This window comes from Choloepus didactylus, chromosome 12 (assembly GCF_015220235.1).
Source record: "Choloepus didactylus isolate mChoDid1 chromosome 12, mChoDid1.pri, whole genome shotgun sequence".
Lineage (NCBI taxonomy): Eukaryota > Metazoa > Chordata > Mammalia > Pilosa > Megalonychidae > Choloepus > Choloepus didactylus.
Genome location: NC_051318.1, coordinates 40719643 through 40736673, shown reverse-complemented (window position 1 = coordinate 40736673; position 17031 = coordinate 40719643). Strand labels below are relative to the sequence as shown.

At 34.9% G+C, this 17031-nt stretch overlaps 1 protein-coding gene across 1 annotated transcript in view; it reads right to left on the bottom strand.

Annotated features, from left to right (window-relative positions):
• UGGT2 (UDP-glucose glycoprotein glucosyltransferase 2) overlaps nucleotides 1–17031 on the bottom strand; it is a 319097-nt gene that overhangs the window by 245349 nt on the left and 56717 nt on the right. The window contains exons 3-5 of the mRNA XM_037799694.1: nucleotides 15791–15921; nucleotides 15217–15329; nucleotides 1792–1966 (exon numbers count right to left, since the gene is read on the bottom strand). Coding sequence (XP_037655622.1) covers nucleotides 1792–1966; nucleotides 15217–15329; nucleotides 15791–15921 — 419 coding nt within the window. The remainder of the gene's footprint in view (nucleotides 1–1791; nucleotides 1967–15216; nucleotides 15330–15790; nucleotides 15922–17031) is intronic.

The window sequence follows — 17031 nt, the reverse complement described above, 5'->3', positions numbered from 1 at the left end:
TTATTATTAATAGAATGTGTGAAGTCAGTAAATACAGGGGATAACGCATAATACAATGTATAAGTCACCAGTTCCTAAGAAACAGAACAAATGGGAAGGGGATATTTCATAAAATTGACACTTCCATGATGTGAGATGAATCAAAAACATAGCTGGACTTTGATCAAATGAAGCAGAGGATCCATCTGAGGCTAAATTACGTATGTCCCACTGCTAGCTGCCCTAACAATGAGGCTCCTTTACTTGATAATTACAATATAATGAGAAAAATGTATGTATGCATGTATAAATACAAACACACATACATACAATGAATCAAACACACATGGTTAGTTAGTCTTGGAGAAATGTAAGGGCATATGTTTAAGAGACGTTCAGGGGAGGGGGCTAGGAGGGTTTGGGAAGGTTTGGTGCTACTATAGGAGTTACGAGCCAAGGACTAGCTTGAGCTGTACAATTCTACGTCCTAACCTGCGCCCTCTAGGTCCTGTTGGCCTGAATTTTCCCCACTGACCCTGGTTAAGGTAATACAGGTACATAATTCAAGGAGTTACATGGTCATATTGTCTCTTCTGTACCCCTGGTTGTCATCACCACCTGGAAAGAACTTAGGGATGGGAAAAAGTGGAAACTTAGCCTTCAGGTGCCCGGTGGAGGTGGACTGAAACACAGGCAATCCAAGGACCTTTCACTTGCATTGTTCATCCTTACTATCCACTCTGGAGAAAAAGGACTTCCCAAAACTCTAATATGCAATATACTTGAATTTAAATTAAACTTACTACATTATTTTTATACAAGGCAGATATATCATTTACATAACTACTATAAATTTCAGTAAAGACACATTCACATAACTAAAATTATCTGCATACATTTGAGAAATTTCCTCAAAACTTTTGTGACATAAAATGGGGAAAAACTCACAGTCATAAAAATAGGACAAGCATATTTTTAATATAACTATATATTTTAATGCAAACAACAAAATAAAAAGCTGAAATTCTACTTGGAATTGTTTGCTTAATTCCTCTAAGCTGTCTGAATTGATGTGACCACCCCATGGTATATATAAATCAATGTTTTTCATATTCATTCATTCATTGAACAAATATATTTATTAAGTGCTGATGGTATAGCTGCCACTGTTCTCTATGTTGGGGATACAGCAGTACAAAAGCAAAGTCTTTTCTTTAATGGTGATTATATTCTAGACTGTATGTACGTGCTTATGGCTTATGTTTGTATGTTTGTGTGTGTGTGTGTGTGTGTGTGTGTGTGTGTGTGTGGTGATAGTGTTCAAGAAATAAAATTTGAGATAAAATAATAAGTATTATGCCATAATTAAAATGAGAGCAGCATGACAAAGCATGCTAACAGTGGGAGACTGGCAGGGGGTGGGGGGCAATACGTGGTTGATCTGAAACCCGAATGAGAAAATCATCTGTACGAGGAGCTATGGTTAAGAGAAGTCGTATTCCTATGCTTAATACTTTGAACTAATATATACTATTATATCAAACAAATTATATTTCTCCTTCATGATACATTTCATTGAGAACTATACTTATGAGTCATAGCAAATATTATACAAGTTAATGCAATGTGTTTTTGCTTTTTATCCAATATCCAATATATTTTTCCACATAAAATCTGCATGTTTGATTGTTAAGTTAAAAATGTCTTAACTAATTGTTCTGGTGAAAAGTATTATGTAAATCTAGTAAAGAAATCATCATAAATATTAATTTTCTATAGCTAGAATAAAACTGGGAAAAAACAAGCATGTACCTGAATATAATGCCGAAGAACATAAAGAATTTCTCCCTTTTGAGCTTTTTCAGACAATACTTTGTGAAATTCACCAAAGGCTCTGGTACCCATCTCTGCATAGAGAATAATCACTGGTAAGTTCTCTTTGTTTGTGGGAAATTTATGATCTCCTTTAAACAGATAAGGTCTGGGCCTAAAATGAAAACAAAACACAAACCTTCAAAAGAATATCAGAAATATCCCAAGACAGTTTATAATTTTTTCTTACCAAACAATTTTATATATATATATATATATATATATATATATATATATATATATGACCATATGAAAAGAACTTAAATTTCCTATGGCAACATAATTTCTACTGTATAGTAGAAAAGAAGGAAAAGAGATTTTGTTATACCAAAAATAAATATTAAAAATGCTTTATTTTCCAACAAGTGTGACTACCTTAAATGATAATAAATAATGGCAACATATTTTCAAGGAAATAAAATTTGTTTTCTTCGATTTTCATTATAGCTCATATTTCCTGAAAATGGGTTCCAAATACTTAAAAACAAAACAAAACAATGGCACTATCTATGCAGATATGAGCAATACTTACTATGAACAACAACCCATTAAATCTTCAATGACAATTAAAGAAACAGAAGAGGTCTCAACCTATCATCGTAAACACAGACTATAACTGACACCTTATTTGCCAAGTCCAAATTAGACTCTTTGTACTTATTAGAAAACTCTATCATCACAAGAATTCCTCTAGATAGTTATCATAATTTACTCAAAGTTAAGGGTTTCTAAGGCTCAGAAAAGTTAAACACCTAGGACAAGATCAAATAGAAAGCCAGAATGTCAACTCAGGGCTATGGAATTCCAAGCCCATATCTTTCCACCAGCATCACTTTAGCAATTTATATAGGTAGAAAGAAATCCAAGAAATACTGAAGCTGAGGATGACAAGGGTATTGAGAACTTTTTATTTAATGAATTCAAATATCTACAATTTAGTCATTTGCTGCCTTTAAATCTTGAGGAAAAGAGAGAGCAAAGGAAGGCATGAATAACATTGCTTCAGCTTGCTAGTGAAAAGATTTGACGTTCTGAATTAAGGCAGAAATGAATTCAAACTATAGCTTAACTATTTACTAGTTTTGTGAGCCTGGGCAAGTTAACAATTGATCTCTCTTTGGCCTCTTTCTTAATCTGAAAGAATTCCAGCTAGTTTCTAGGAGTACCCTATGGATTTACCAAAATGAAATGCAAATCATCTAGCAGAGCATAAAGCACAAACTTAGTGATCAAGAAATGATCATTTTTCTTTCACCCTTGCAAACCATTATTTATCAAAAATGTCATGAAGGATACTGTTAAAGGAAAAAGCAAGGAACAAAATGTATGGCATGTCAACATAAATGATAAAAGTAGGGGGTATATATCTATATAATTATGATTATATATTCAGTGGCTATTTCTAGAAGGATACACAAGAAACTGATAACACCAGCTGCATCTGGGGAGATGTTTTACAAATTTGGGGTACAAAAAAGTCTTATGTTTTCTTGCATGTATACTTCATATTATTTCTATTTGTACCTTTTGTACATACTCTTCCAATACAGACAAAATAGTTATTTAAAAAAAATATGGAGCACAGATACATTCAGAGTGTCATTTATTAGCTATCTCTAGTACTTCATAAAACAGAAGAACTTGAAAATTGAGACTCTGTCCAAAAGTTTAAACCTAATTCACTGGAAACACGTCCTTTTGGCACAAATTAATGTAAAAGTGCATCAGAAAAAAAGAAAAAGAAAAAGAAAAAACAGCTCTGAAAAAAATGTTCTACGGAATAGCTAATGGATTAATAAACTGCCACTTCATTCATAATTAAAAGAAATGAGGTCCTATTGACCTCATACTGCTCTATAGCAATATATAATCTAAGAAGAATACCTACAAAGTTCTCTTGACTAGAATTTCACGCTTAGTCCAACTACTATTGAAGTAAAAGGATAACATGCAAGATTCAAGAAAAATAAGTTCTCATAGGCTCTTCTTGAAGAAACTACAAGACATGCTTAGCAAGAAAAGATGCTAAATCAAAGGAATTTGCCATCTGTTAATGGTTACCATGGTAATTAGAAACAAATTTCCCACTGAGGAAAATTTTTAAATGAATTTTTTTAAAAAACCCAACTTCTTAAAAGCATCAAAGAAATAGCTAAATAATAAAGAATTATGAACCTAAAACTAGGAGAAGACAAGAACCCAGAGTTAATTAATTTCACCACTCAAAGGCAATAAACGTGAGGGTTGATTTCTGAGCTCTCAATTCAATTCCATTTGTCTATATGTATGCCTTGTACTGTGCTGTTTTGATTACCATGGCTTTGTAATACGTTTTAAGATCAGGAAGTGTGAGTCCTCCAACTTCATTCTTCTCTTTCAGGATGGCTTCACCTATTCAGGGCCCCTTACCCTTCCAAATAAATTTGATGGTCAGCTTTTCCATTTCTGCAAAGAAGTCTGTTGGAATTTTAATTGGGATTATATACTGAATCTATAAATTGCTTTCGGTAGTTTTGACATCTTAATGATATTTAGTTTTCCAATCCATGAACATGGAGCATCCTTCAATTTATTTAGGTTTTCTTTAATTTGTTTTAGCAATGTTTTGGAGTTTTCTGTGTACAAGTCCTTTACATCTTTTGGTTAGATTTATTCCTAGATATTTGATTCTTTTAGTTGCTATTGTGAATGGAATCTTTTTCTCGATTTCTTGTTTCAATTGTTCCTTGCTTGTGTATAGAAACATGACTGATTTTGGAGTGTTTATCTTGCACCCCGCCTCTTTGCTGAATTAATATATCAGTTCTAGGAGCTTTGCTGTAGATTTTTCAGAGTTTTCTGAGTACAGGATCGTATCATCTGCAAATAGGGAAGAAGTATATTTGTGTTCTGTGTATTTCTGTTAGGTCTAGTTGGTTTACAGTATCATTCAAATTTTCTATTTCCTTACTGATCTTCTGTCTAGATGGTCTATCTGTAACTGAAAATAGTGTATTTAAGTCTCCTACTACTGATTAAGAACTATCTATTTCTTGCTTCAAATCTGTCAATATTTGCTTCATATATTTTGGAGCTCTGCCATTAGGTACATGTATAATTGTTACATCTTCCTGTTGAACTGACCCCTTTATCAGTATATAATGACATTCTTTGTCCCTCACAATAGTTTCTGACCTAGAGTCTATTTTATCTGATGTTAGAATAGCTACCCCAGTTCTCTTTTGGTTACTATTTCCATGGTATATCATTTTCCCTCCTTTTATTTTTAACCTACTTGTGTCTTTGAATTTAGGGTGAGTCTCTTGTATACAGCATAAAGTTGGGTCATGCTGTTTATCCACTCTGCTAATCTCTATGTTTTTTTACTGGAGCACTTAATGCTCTTACATTTAAAGTTAACTACTGGTAATGTAGGACTTTCTTCTGCCATTTTGCTGTTTGCTCTTGGTAAGTCTTTTAAGCTTTTGCCCCTCAATTCTTCCATTAATACCTACTTTCAAATATATTTGATTTTTTTGTAGTATACCATTTTGTGTATATATTTTTCATACGTTTTCTTTGTGTTTACCATGGTGCTTAAATTTAATGCCTATGACAGTCATGATTGGTTTGATAACAACTTAATTTCAATAGCATATACAAATACTGTTCTTATACTTCTCCATCCCCACACCTTTTTGTTATTCTTGCTATAAATTATACATTTGTATCTTGTATGTTCAAAACCACAGATTTTTCATTAATTTTTAAATATTTTCAGTTAGAATATGTAAGAAGTAAAAAGTGGAGCAAAAATACAATCTAATGTTACTCATATGGCTGCCTTTATCAGGGATTTTATGACTTTACGCACTTCAATCCACTGTCATGTCCTTTTCTTTCATCTAAAGGACTCACTTAACATTGCCTGTAAGGCAGGTCCAGTGTTGATGAACTCCCTCAGTTTAATGTGTCAATCTTGCATTATTAAAAAATAATCTTGCTGGATATAAAATTCTTGGTTAACCACTGCTTCATTTCAGCATTTTAAATAGTTTGTTCCACTTCCTTCTTGCTTTCATGGTTTCTGATGAGAAATCAGCACTTGCAACTTATTGGGACTTCCTTGAACATAAAATGCTGCTTTTTTCTTTAAGCTTTCAGAACTCACTCTTTGACCTTGGCATTCAATAGTCTCACTACTATGTATCTAAGCATGGTTCTTTTTAAGTTCATCCTGTTTGGGTTTCACTGCACATCTTAAATGTACATTCATGCCTTTCGTTAAATTTGGCCCATTTTTGTGATATTATTTGTTTGAATATTCCTTCTTATCCTTTCTCTCCTTTCCTTCTGGGATTTCCTTAATACATATATTGGTATGATTGATGGTGTCCCATGGTCTCTTATGCCCTGTTCCCTTTTATTTTATTAATCTTTTTTTCTTTCTGCTCTTCAAATGGAATCATTTCAATTGTGTTGTCCTCAAGTTCACTGATTCTTTCTTCCCACTCTAATCTGTCATTGAAACTCTCCTGGGAATTTTTCATTTCGATTACTGTGGTCTTCAACTCCAATATTTCTGTTTGAGTTCTTTTTAAAATTTCTATCTCTTTATTGGCATTCTCATATTGTTGATTCATCGTTTTCCTGATACCCTTTAGTTCTTTCTCCATGTTTTCCTTTATCTCCCTGAGCATATTACAAATAATTCTAAAAAAATCTTAGTCTGGTATGTCCAAATTCTGGTCTTTTTTTCTAGTTCTCTATTTTTTCATCTTGCTCCTTTTTTATGGGCTGTGATTTCCAGTTCCTTTTCTTGAAGTAATTTGTTGCACAATGTACATCTTAATATTTTAATGTGTTAATTCTGAGATTTAGTCTCTGGGCTGTTTTTTCTTTGTGTCCAGCTAGTGTTATGACAGATTTCCTTGAGTGCCAAGAGATAACAAAAACAAACAAGCCAATTCAAAAGACACCTTTCACAGGCTTTTCAGATTTGCTCTGTATTGGTTGTTGCTCCTCAGAGTTTAGCCTTTCCTGTCAAGGTCAGCCCAAGGCAAAAGTGAAGTGCAGGGCCCTCTCCATCTTTTCTGAGCCTGGGTCTTGTCCTGGGCTTGAGCTTGCTTATGAACATAGAAATTCCCCTTTTATAGGAAACTAAATGTCCTCTCTACTCCATAGACTTCCCCCCATCCTGGGTGCTTGTGCCAGTTTGAATGTATTGTGTCCCCCAAACGCCATTATCTTTGATGTAGTCTTGTGGGGCAGATGTTTTGGTGCTGATTAGATTTGCTTGGAATGTGCCCCACCCAGCTGTGGGTGATGACTCTGATAAGGTATTCCCATGGAAGCATGGCCCCACCCATTCAGGGTGGGCCTTGATCAGTGGAGCCATATAAATGGGCTGACTCAAAGAGAAGGAACTCAGTGCAGCTGTGAGTGATGTTCTGAAGAGGAGCAAGCTTGCTAGAGAGGAACGTCCTGGGAGAAAGCCATTTTGAAACCAGAACTTTGGAGCAGACGCCAGTCACGTGCCTTCCCAGCTAACAGAGGTTTTCCGGATGCCATTGGCCATCCTCCAGTGAAGCATTAGCAAACTAGAACAGTGCTCTACTGCATATCTTAAAGCCAGTAATCCTTTGTTCCAGGCTACTTTGACTTAATTGTTTCTTACACTACTTTAGCTGTCTGTAAGCTGCTTCTGCCTGCTGGGAAAGTTCTAGGAGGGCAAGACAGAGGAGAGTTTCTTGATTCAATCTTATGGGTGGCCACTGATATATTGGTACAGACAGACAAGCAGTCCAGTATGCACACAGAGGTTACTCTGATCCCTTGGAACAAGGCAAGGGATCCACAGGGAATGCTGGCTGACTCCACACTGCACCAGAGAAGGGTATCAGAGGGGTGACCAAGGGCACCACCAGTATCTCCCATCTTTTTTTAAAGCTGTGCTTTCTTTATTTGGCACCCATCCAGTTACTGCAATCTTTTAATTGTTTTCCTGAGTTTTGAGGAAGATGGCTCTCCTGGCTTTTGCTAGTTATTCAAAGATTCTGTTGAGAATGGCATCCCGGAGCATCTTACATAGCCATCTTGGTCAACCAGAGGTGAGTAGATTACATTTCAAAATAACATGCTTAATTTATTGAATTGAGTAAGGTTATAGAGCGAGTACTGGTGGAAATATTAGAAAGGAGTATGAAACACAAGCTTTCTGAAGAACAATTTTGAAATACATACCAATTTTAAATGCATATACTTATTCACCTAGCAATTCTAGTTCTAGAAATTTATCTATGAAAATCATCAATACAACTGTACAAGTATTTCTGTTCATAGAAGCCCAACTAGATAATGTCATCCCATGTCATTCTCACAGCTTGACAGGCCCACCATTTCCTTACTTCTCTGGCCTCAACTCCTCACATCCTTTTACCTTGTTTACTTCTGGTCCAGCACATTGGGCTTCTTGTGAATCCTGGAATACACAGCCTACTCGTAGCTTTGTCACTTCTGTCCTCTGCCTAGAATGTTCTTATGTCTGCATGGTTTGCTCCACACATCTGCAGTTTCAGCCCTGATCTCACTACATGAAATAGTGCTCTCTCCTACTGCACATATTTCTTACCCTATATCTCACTTTATTTTTCATCCTATTACTAAGTTACATGTAATATATTGTATATAAATATTTTTATTATTTGTCTCATCATCTCATTGACTTGGATGGAAGCACCAAGAAAGATGGAACTTGGTTCATTACTGTTTTCTATATCCCCAGCCAAAAGATAAAATTGAAATATACTAAGTATTCCCTAGATAACACTGAATGAATAAATCAACAATTCTATGAGGTGAGCACTATTTAGTTACCCATTGTGTACACATGAGAAAGTCGCACTACAGAAGGAAGTTTTCCAAATCTCATAGCAAATAAGTGACAGGAGATTTGGAACCTAGGTTGGATGTCATACTTCCTCTTTTTCTTGATTGCTCCTTAGTCTCAAATTGGTTGTCCACTGACAATACATTTAAGGCAATAAATGGGGCAGGAACATGTTTCTTAAATTTACAGAGAAAAGTGGCAGAAGAGGATAGTTCTCACTCCATAGCTATCATCACATGTTCCCTAGGATCACAATTTATTCCTGTCTTTAATATATCTTCTTCTAGTCTCTGGAATATTAAATTACTTTAAAATATTTCAGCATGAAACAGAAAAATAGCACTCAATTATGTGTGTGCTATTCAGGTTATACTATAACCCAGGTGCTGATGACCTTCTAATCAAGGACTTAAAGTCAAAGGTGGACCACTGGTGTTGTATCAGAAAATTTACACTCCAGAGGCAGCTGCTCTAAGAGGTCAGTCACTAGCATCTCCCTCAACACCTAATATTGATTTACTCACCTAGTAAATGTAAAAACTACTTTCCAGAGAGGAAAATAGGAGCCTTTACTTAGTATGATAATAATTACAGATATTATTGGAAAAATTAAAAATACCCAAGTACTGTTCAGCAAATATATTTTAAAGATGCTCTAACCAGGGCATAAATATCTATCCAGGCCTATGACATATACTCTTAGGGATGACCCTTCAGGCTAAATCCCTGACATTCCTTAACCACTATGTACTCTGGAAACTTCTGGTTGCCAGATGATGGCCATACTGGTTAGAATCCAGCCTCTGGACTACTGTCACGTTTGCCTCAGTGAAACATTCCATGAAAGGTGGTATTGGACAGAGACATGGAAATGCCTCCAGACTACAGACTGCACAGTGAAATGTTTGTTGTTGTTGTTTTTGAATGCTAATAAATATTCAGTAAATAAATGTATTGTGCCAGAAAAAAAAAAAAACTATGACATTTAACTTTGAATCATAACTGATTATTAGCACATACCTTATCATTTAACAACAGAGAAACATGCTAGCAAAACGAAAGGTAGATTCTCATCTCTCCCCTACTCTGTGGTTCAAAGTTTAGCCTGAAAACTTGACAGACATTATACTAAAGTATAGGTACCTATTTGGAGGAAAGTGGCAACATTCAGCACCATCTTAAATGAGTATAATTTTATTCACCCTACCTGTCCAAATAAAGAAATAAAACTACTAATATGGAGTTGTTAGGAAACTGAGACAATGAGAACACCACAAAGAAGAGAAAGGCAACTCTGATGCCATGCGCTAAATATGTTAATAATGTGAAAAAGTAAAGAAAAATCAACTAAGTGTAAATGTAGTTCAACTAAAGGCAAAAGAAAATAATATAAGTAAATGCAAACAGTAATAAATTAAAGCAAAAAAATAAAAATGGTAGAACTAATAAATCTATCAATTACTTCTTTAAAAAATACAGACAAAAATCTGATCTGGAAAACTGAAAGAAAATGCAAATGAATTTAGGGACAAGAAATACACACAGAATATAACAGTTAAAATATTTATGTTATAATAAATGTATATGTAAATACATAAATTACTTGCTTAAATAAAGAATAAAAACCATGGACAAAACTGATAATTTGTCATAACCAAGGATTATTGCTAAGGTTCATAAAAAGGAGAAACTTATTAACTTAATATTATATATAGCTTGTGTCAGGCCAGTGAATTGATTCTGCCCTATTTTTTACAAGTTAATAAACTGGCCTTTTATTGTTTCATGGATTCTGGCATAATCCTCAAGACTCCTGGGTGAGAGACAAAGAACTTCACTATTCACAGCACAGCAAGCACATGATCATTAGCATGTTTGCATCAGTTCCTCTTGCTCCCTTTCTTGGGGATGAAGATGGGTCTACATGGGTGCTACACATAGAATGGGTATATATCACAGCTAAGGGATACTAAGCTTGGTTAACCCATTATTTCATAGCAAGCAAAGAGCAACCTGCTATTTGTCCCTGAAGAATACCTTACCTATCTCTCAAAATTACCTGCTGAAAACAACTCTGAGAAATGACCCAGATAAAGAGTAACTGGGGTTCTGTAATCTTGGCACAAGAGCAAGACATTCAGAGCCCATGGTGGATTGACTCTCCCAACAATCTGCCCCTTGGCCTGACATATTCCTGGCCAAACTCAAACTTTTAAATGAGTATGCCACTCTGTCGGCAATTCTGATGACCAACAGAAGCTGGGACCAGATGTGTTCAATCTGTCTCATACGGCATTTAATTAAGGCTACTATCAATAGGAATCCAAGCAACAGAATTGGCCAAATTACAGTAATAACCTCAACCATGCCTCAAAGGCCTCAGACTCAGCCAATTGTGATAAGTCCCAGGGGGATTAGTATGTTTTATGTCAGACAGACAGGATGTTGTCTAAAACCAGTCTAACATCAATTACAACTTGCATAAGGGAGTTCAAACCAAGCTGCTAATCCTTGGGGACATTACAAATATTTACAGGGGACAAACAGATGAACCAAAAAGCAACCTCCATGCCCAATGAGACATTTTGTGGCCCACTTTTCTTCAAAACAAACATATAACCTGAAGGTAGCATGTTATTCCAGTTCAGAAACTGTTGTTAAAGTTGCTTTTGATCACTCTGAGTCAACTATAGGCAGCCTTAATCATCATACATGCCAAAACCCAAGACCACAGAAGAGACAGAAATATATGAATTTGCATCGGTAATATCAAAGGAAAATTGTGACAGTCAGTGTGTTTGTATGTGAACTTGGGGTGGGGGAGGGGTGGATGGGGAGTGGAGGGACATGGGAGTGCCTATGCTTAGGAGCTGCCACTGATGGAAGACAAGCACAACTGAACAGTTCAGGACCAGCAATGTTCACCTAGCTGCATTCAGGTGGCACATATACAAGGATGAAAAATCCAGCAACGGGTCTGTGAAAATTGAGCAGGGTTTGTTCGGAAATATGAGGACTACCTTTAATTCTGCCCACTGAGTGGCGTGACCACATCTGCTTTTGGTTTTATGTAGCTATTACTAGGCTGAACAGCAGCCTGATAGATACAAACAGCTTTTAATATAGCTAACATATCAGTAACCTGGACAGGTATTTAGGGAAGTAACTGCGAACTGAGGGTCCCATTGAGCCAGCATCTTTACATCAGGTGATGGAGTGTAGTATAAAGTTTGTCCCAAAGGGGTAGCTTCTACTTTTTTCATATACATACTAGATCATATTAGGGCCAGGCCAGAAGTTCTCTCGAATATACCATTTCCATTTGACCAGAGAGACTTGCTGGGCTCCTTCAACCCTGATAGTCACCAAGTCCTAAGTGACCTATGCCAAAATGGAAATGTCATGTTGAAGAGTCACAAGGCTTCCACAAGTCAGGAATTCAGTTGCAACAAGAGCTTAGAAGCATAAGAGCTGCTCTTTTTAAAAAGGGGTGTACTTGGTGGCTTAGGCAGGCAGGTGGCAATGTTGTACTGGAAAATATCCTCTCTGGGAACTGTGGCAGTTAGTAAGTCTTTTTAAAAAGTTGTGATTTTTTTCTTTCTCCTCCTGGAATGCTATGTTGTTTCTGCTGGACTACCCAGAAGTAGAAAGTGTATGTGGTACTCCCTGACTGGAAGAATCCCCTATGGACTTCATGGACATCCACAGCATTCACAGAATAAGCTCGTAAAATATCAATACCAATTACATATTCAGTCTTGGGAGCCAAAACTATTGTACACTGAATCAGCTTGAGATAATTCTAACTTCTTTACTCCTCTGTGAGCTCCCTCGAAACATGAGTCTTTGAATTTGGGCACCTTTTTCCATAGGAACACATATCAGGGACTACAGCAACAGCTATTAGAAGATAACTATCACCCAACTAAGAGCGCAAGAAGTACAGGGTAGCAAAAGAGCCTGAAGAGGGAAGAGGAACAGGGAGGGCAGTAGGGAAGAAATTTAAGTGTCGATCTTTTTTTCTCCCCAACCCAGAGGGCCCTTGTCCTTCCTTGACCAGAAAGCCATGTGTCTGTCAACATCCCACCCTTTTGCCAAAATGTCAGTAACAATGAAGTATGAAGGTTTGATTTTACCCTACTTACAAACTAAGTTAGTCTTCTACTGTTTCTAGGATTCTGGCAAAAGACATGAGAATCCTGGATCAAAGACAGATGACTTTATTGCTCATGGCACAGCAAGCAGCATGAGCATTATACTTTCCCCCCACCCCCTAAAATCCTACAGGAGTGACAAAATACGGACCTAGAGGAGTACTATACAAACAGAAGGTGTATGCTGCAGCTAAGGAACACTAAACTTGGAGAACCTCTGTTCTATAAAAACAAGAATTAAACAAACCTGTTTTTTTTTCCAAAGGGAATCATTACCTCAGCCCTCAAGGATTTCTCACTGCAAAAAGAACTCCGAGAAATGCCCAGATAAAGAATGGTCAGGACCTTACAATCTTGATACACTCAGCAAGAACATGCAAGGACGCTCAAGACCCATGGCAGATTGTCTCTCCCAGTGGCTTGATATTATATTTGTTTTAATCTTAAAGATACATTAATTTTTATACAGTAAAAATTATAAAAATTGTGAAATCTGACATCAGAAGCCAAAAACAATATAATAAATTTTAAGTTACTAAAGATTACCTTAAATTCACTAGAGCTGACAATTTTATAGTGAGTCTATTAGTGCTATAAAGGAATAGGTGATTCTACGTTACATTAACTCTTTCAGAATAAGAATTACATGGCTGCCTAATTCACTATATAAAGCTGGAATGATTCTGATTTTAAAAATTAAAGATGCCATAAGTAAATAAACCTATAACTAACCTCACTTATTAAAATAGAAGCAAGAATCTTAACAAAAACTTAAGCAATCTTAATTCAACAGGGAATTAAGATAATCCCACACCATTAACAAATAGCTTTCCCTAGAAATGCAAAGAAGTTTTAGTATTTAAAAATATATTACCATAATACACCTGTATGTCCAATGAGGAAAACTTTTATTCATATCAGTAGATGAAAAAGAAGTACTTAAGGAAATAAAACTATAATTTTTTATTTAAAAATGTAGGAAATTATAAGACAAAAAGTTTTAAAAGGTGTGAATAGAGAGACATACATTTTCTGATGAGACATTCAATACAATAAAGATTTAAATTCTTCCTAAATGAGGCAATTGGTTTAACTAAATTCTAATTAAAATCCTACTAGGACATTGTGTGTGTGTGTGTGTGTGTGTGTGTCAACGTAGGGAGGGAAAAAAGGGACTCTAATGTCAATCTGTAAGAACCAACAAAAGCAAAGAGCTAAGAAATGTGGGGGTGGGGGAAAGCAGCAATGAAGAGGTAGTTGCCCTATCAGATAATGGAATATACTATGTTAAATTATATACTATAATCATAATATATAAAAAGCAAGATAATATAAAGTAATGACTTCTAAAACAGAAAATGAAGCAGAACAAACAGTTATGAAATATACCATAAGGATGTAATCAATATAATTGATTAGCTTCCTGAGGGAAAAAAAACTGATTGGATCCTCACCTTTTGATAAAAATAAATTTCAAATGGATTAAAAGTTTAATGTAAAATAAAAAAAAGAAAACTTTAAGAAAGCTGCTGGAAAATATTAGCAAAATCTTCTATCTCAGGTTTGAGAAAAATTGTGTAAAAAACAATGTAAAAATCACAAACACACAAAAAAGGAAAAGTGTGGCTACATAAAAATAAGAAAGTTTTATATATTAAAATAAACCTAAAAGTATAATAAGAAATTGGAAAATGTCTTTTTACAAAGTAGAAAAGTATTGATATTAATTATTAAACATCTACTGTTAAATATCTAGAGCTCTTTCATGGTTAGAGATATAACTACTAATACTTTTTAAATTATTAACAAGCAATAAGGCATACACTGGAAGGTATTGCTTTGTTAAAAACTAGTTATAAATTAGTTATTTTCTTATGAGTCCCTGTATTTACTTTCATTGAATATTTGCAAAAAGTTAAAAAACTTTCAAAGAACACAGTATAAAGAGTAACTCCATCTATACTACTGATTGTTATTATACTTTTTGTTATTCCTCTGATGTATTTTTAGGTTACATTTAAAGAGATATAGTCCAAATAAACCAATAGTTGTGCATGTTTATTTGAAAAAATTAATATGTATATAAAACATATATCACATATTAAGTGGTATTTTGGATAAACTACATTCTAAAATAAAAATCTGAATAAGACAAAATATTGAAAGTATTTAAATATTTTAGAAAAGGACTGTCAGCCCAGATAATAAGTTTTCAATAAAGGTTACACAATTGAATATACAATATATTAGAATTAATTTTTGTATTTTGAGAAATTTCTATTTCAATTCTCTTCTCTCTTTATAAACCATTTTTTTTTTCACTACAGGCTATTATTAATTTACCTTGAAGTAGCCTTCTTCAGAAGCTTTTTAATCTCATTAATTTTACAGCTGTGCTCCTTATGGATAACCACAAATGCATTACAGCCATCTGGTGGTGGTTCATCAGCTGCAATCTAAGATTTCAAAGATTAAATTTAGCTATATTAGTTGATAATTACAATATGATTCAAGAAACTAATAGAAGTTACTTTGATTAAAATAAGTCATCAAATACTATTAAAGTATTGCTCTAATTAAGCACATCTACATGTAGGCAAAATCGAAGATAAATAAAATAAACACTAGGAAATACATGCTTCAATGTTGCAAAAATTCTATTAAATTAAAATTCATTTTAATTAATTTCAACTGTAATTTGTCCTCAGGATTTTCTTTACCCAAATAACTAAACAAATTACATAATATATTCAATTATATTATAACTAAAGGTAACAAAATGATCAATGACAGGCTAAAGGACTAGATATTATAAATCTGTAGATCCTTTTGAACCCAAGACTTTCACATTCAGATAGCTTTATGTACAATGCTAGTATACCTCTTTGTTAAACACAGTTTCAGTGTTTTTACATACCTGTTGAAACATCTGGATAGTCGGCGAGTATGCCCTTATAGAGAAAGCAAACTTTAAGAGATTGATGTGCAAATTGTCTAAGAATTGCCCAGCTTTCTTCAAGATTAAGTTGTAATAAGAAAAATCTGATTCTATAAAAATAAATCAAAAGAAAAGAATTTTAATATTTTGTATCCAACACACTGGCACATCCCCCACCACAAAGCTAACTTTTGTTACAGGTAGTGTTTGAGATAAATGGAAAATCAAGATCTTTCTTCTATTATGAACTTCTATTTGGATCTTCCAGTGATGTCCAAGCAATCAACACAAAACCAAGTGAAAATAACCTTGCCATTAAATCTATTCGGAAAATGCGGACATTGCAGATCAATCCTTCACTTCAAGATTATGAACCCATAATATAAGGATAAGATATAGGCCTTACCTACAATTTAAGAGGAGACTAAGACTAGCACAAAAAAGTTACAGAGCAATATGATTCTCAATAAATTTTAAATTACATGTGTGACTAATTCCTACTGAGATTTAGTACATATGGTCAAGTATAGTGTGTCCAGAATAGTTTGGGAGACTGGATCTGAATCAGACCTTAAAGAAAAAGAAAATTGTCACCTTGATTGGAACTGGAATAAACTAATCTGAGCTGCTGGTTTTCTCCTCTAAGCCTATTTCCAGAGATCCCAAAGACACAAAACAGAAGCATCATTCCTAGAATTTAACTTTTAAAAACTCAGACACCCTAGGGAAGACAAAGATCTTTGGAATGGGAAAAAGAAGAAGAGAATGGTAGCCTAGAGCTGAAGAGGGCCTAGTGGCACTAATGAGAATAAGTAGGGAAAGAATTTTCTATCTGTTCCCTTTTCTTTTCACTGCATTCCCCTGGATGTAATCATTATCTGCAATGTTGCCACTGTGTCATAAAACTGCAGTTAACAACAGGGCATCTCTGGAGTCCAGTTGGTACAGGATCCATAGGTTGGTCCTGGGTAATTCCTTGGTCATCTCTACTTTTCGCTACTCATTGCAGAGGTCATCAACTGAGAGAAATTTCACACCAAAGAGCAGAGCTGGCAAAGCAGTCCCCTAAGGATCATGGTTCTCTGATTTGAAAACGGATGGCAAAAGGGGTGTGGTTGAGACCACACTGTGTTACCAGACATAATTCTTCAGAGAGGAAGACACATTGTAAGGAGAGGAAACTGAGGAGACTGGACTGTTTGCTACAATGAATGGACAAT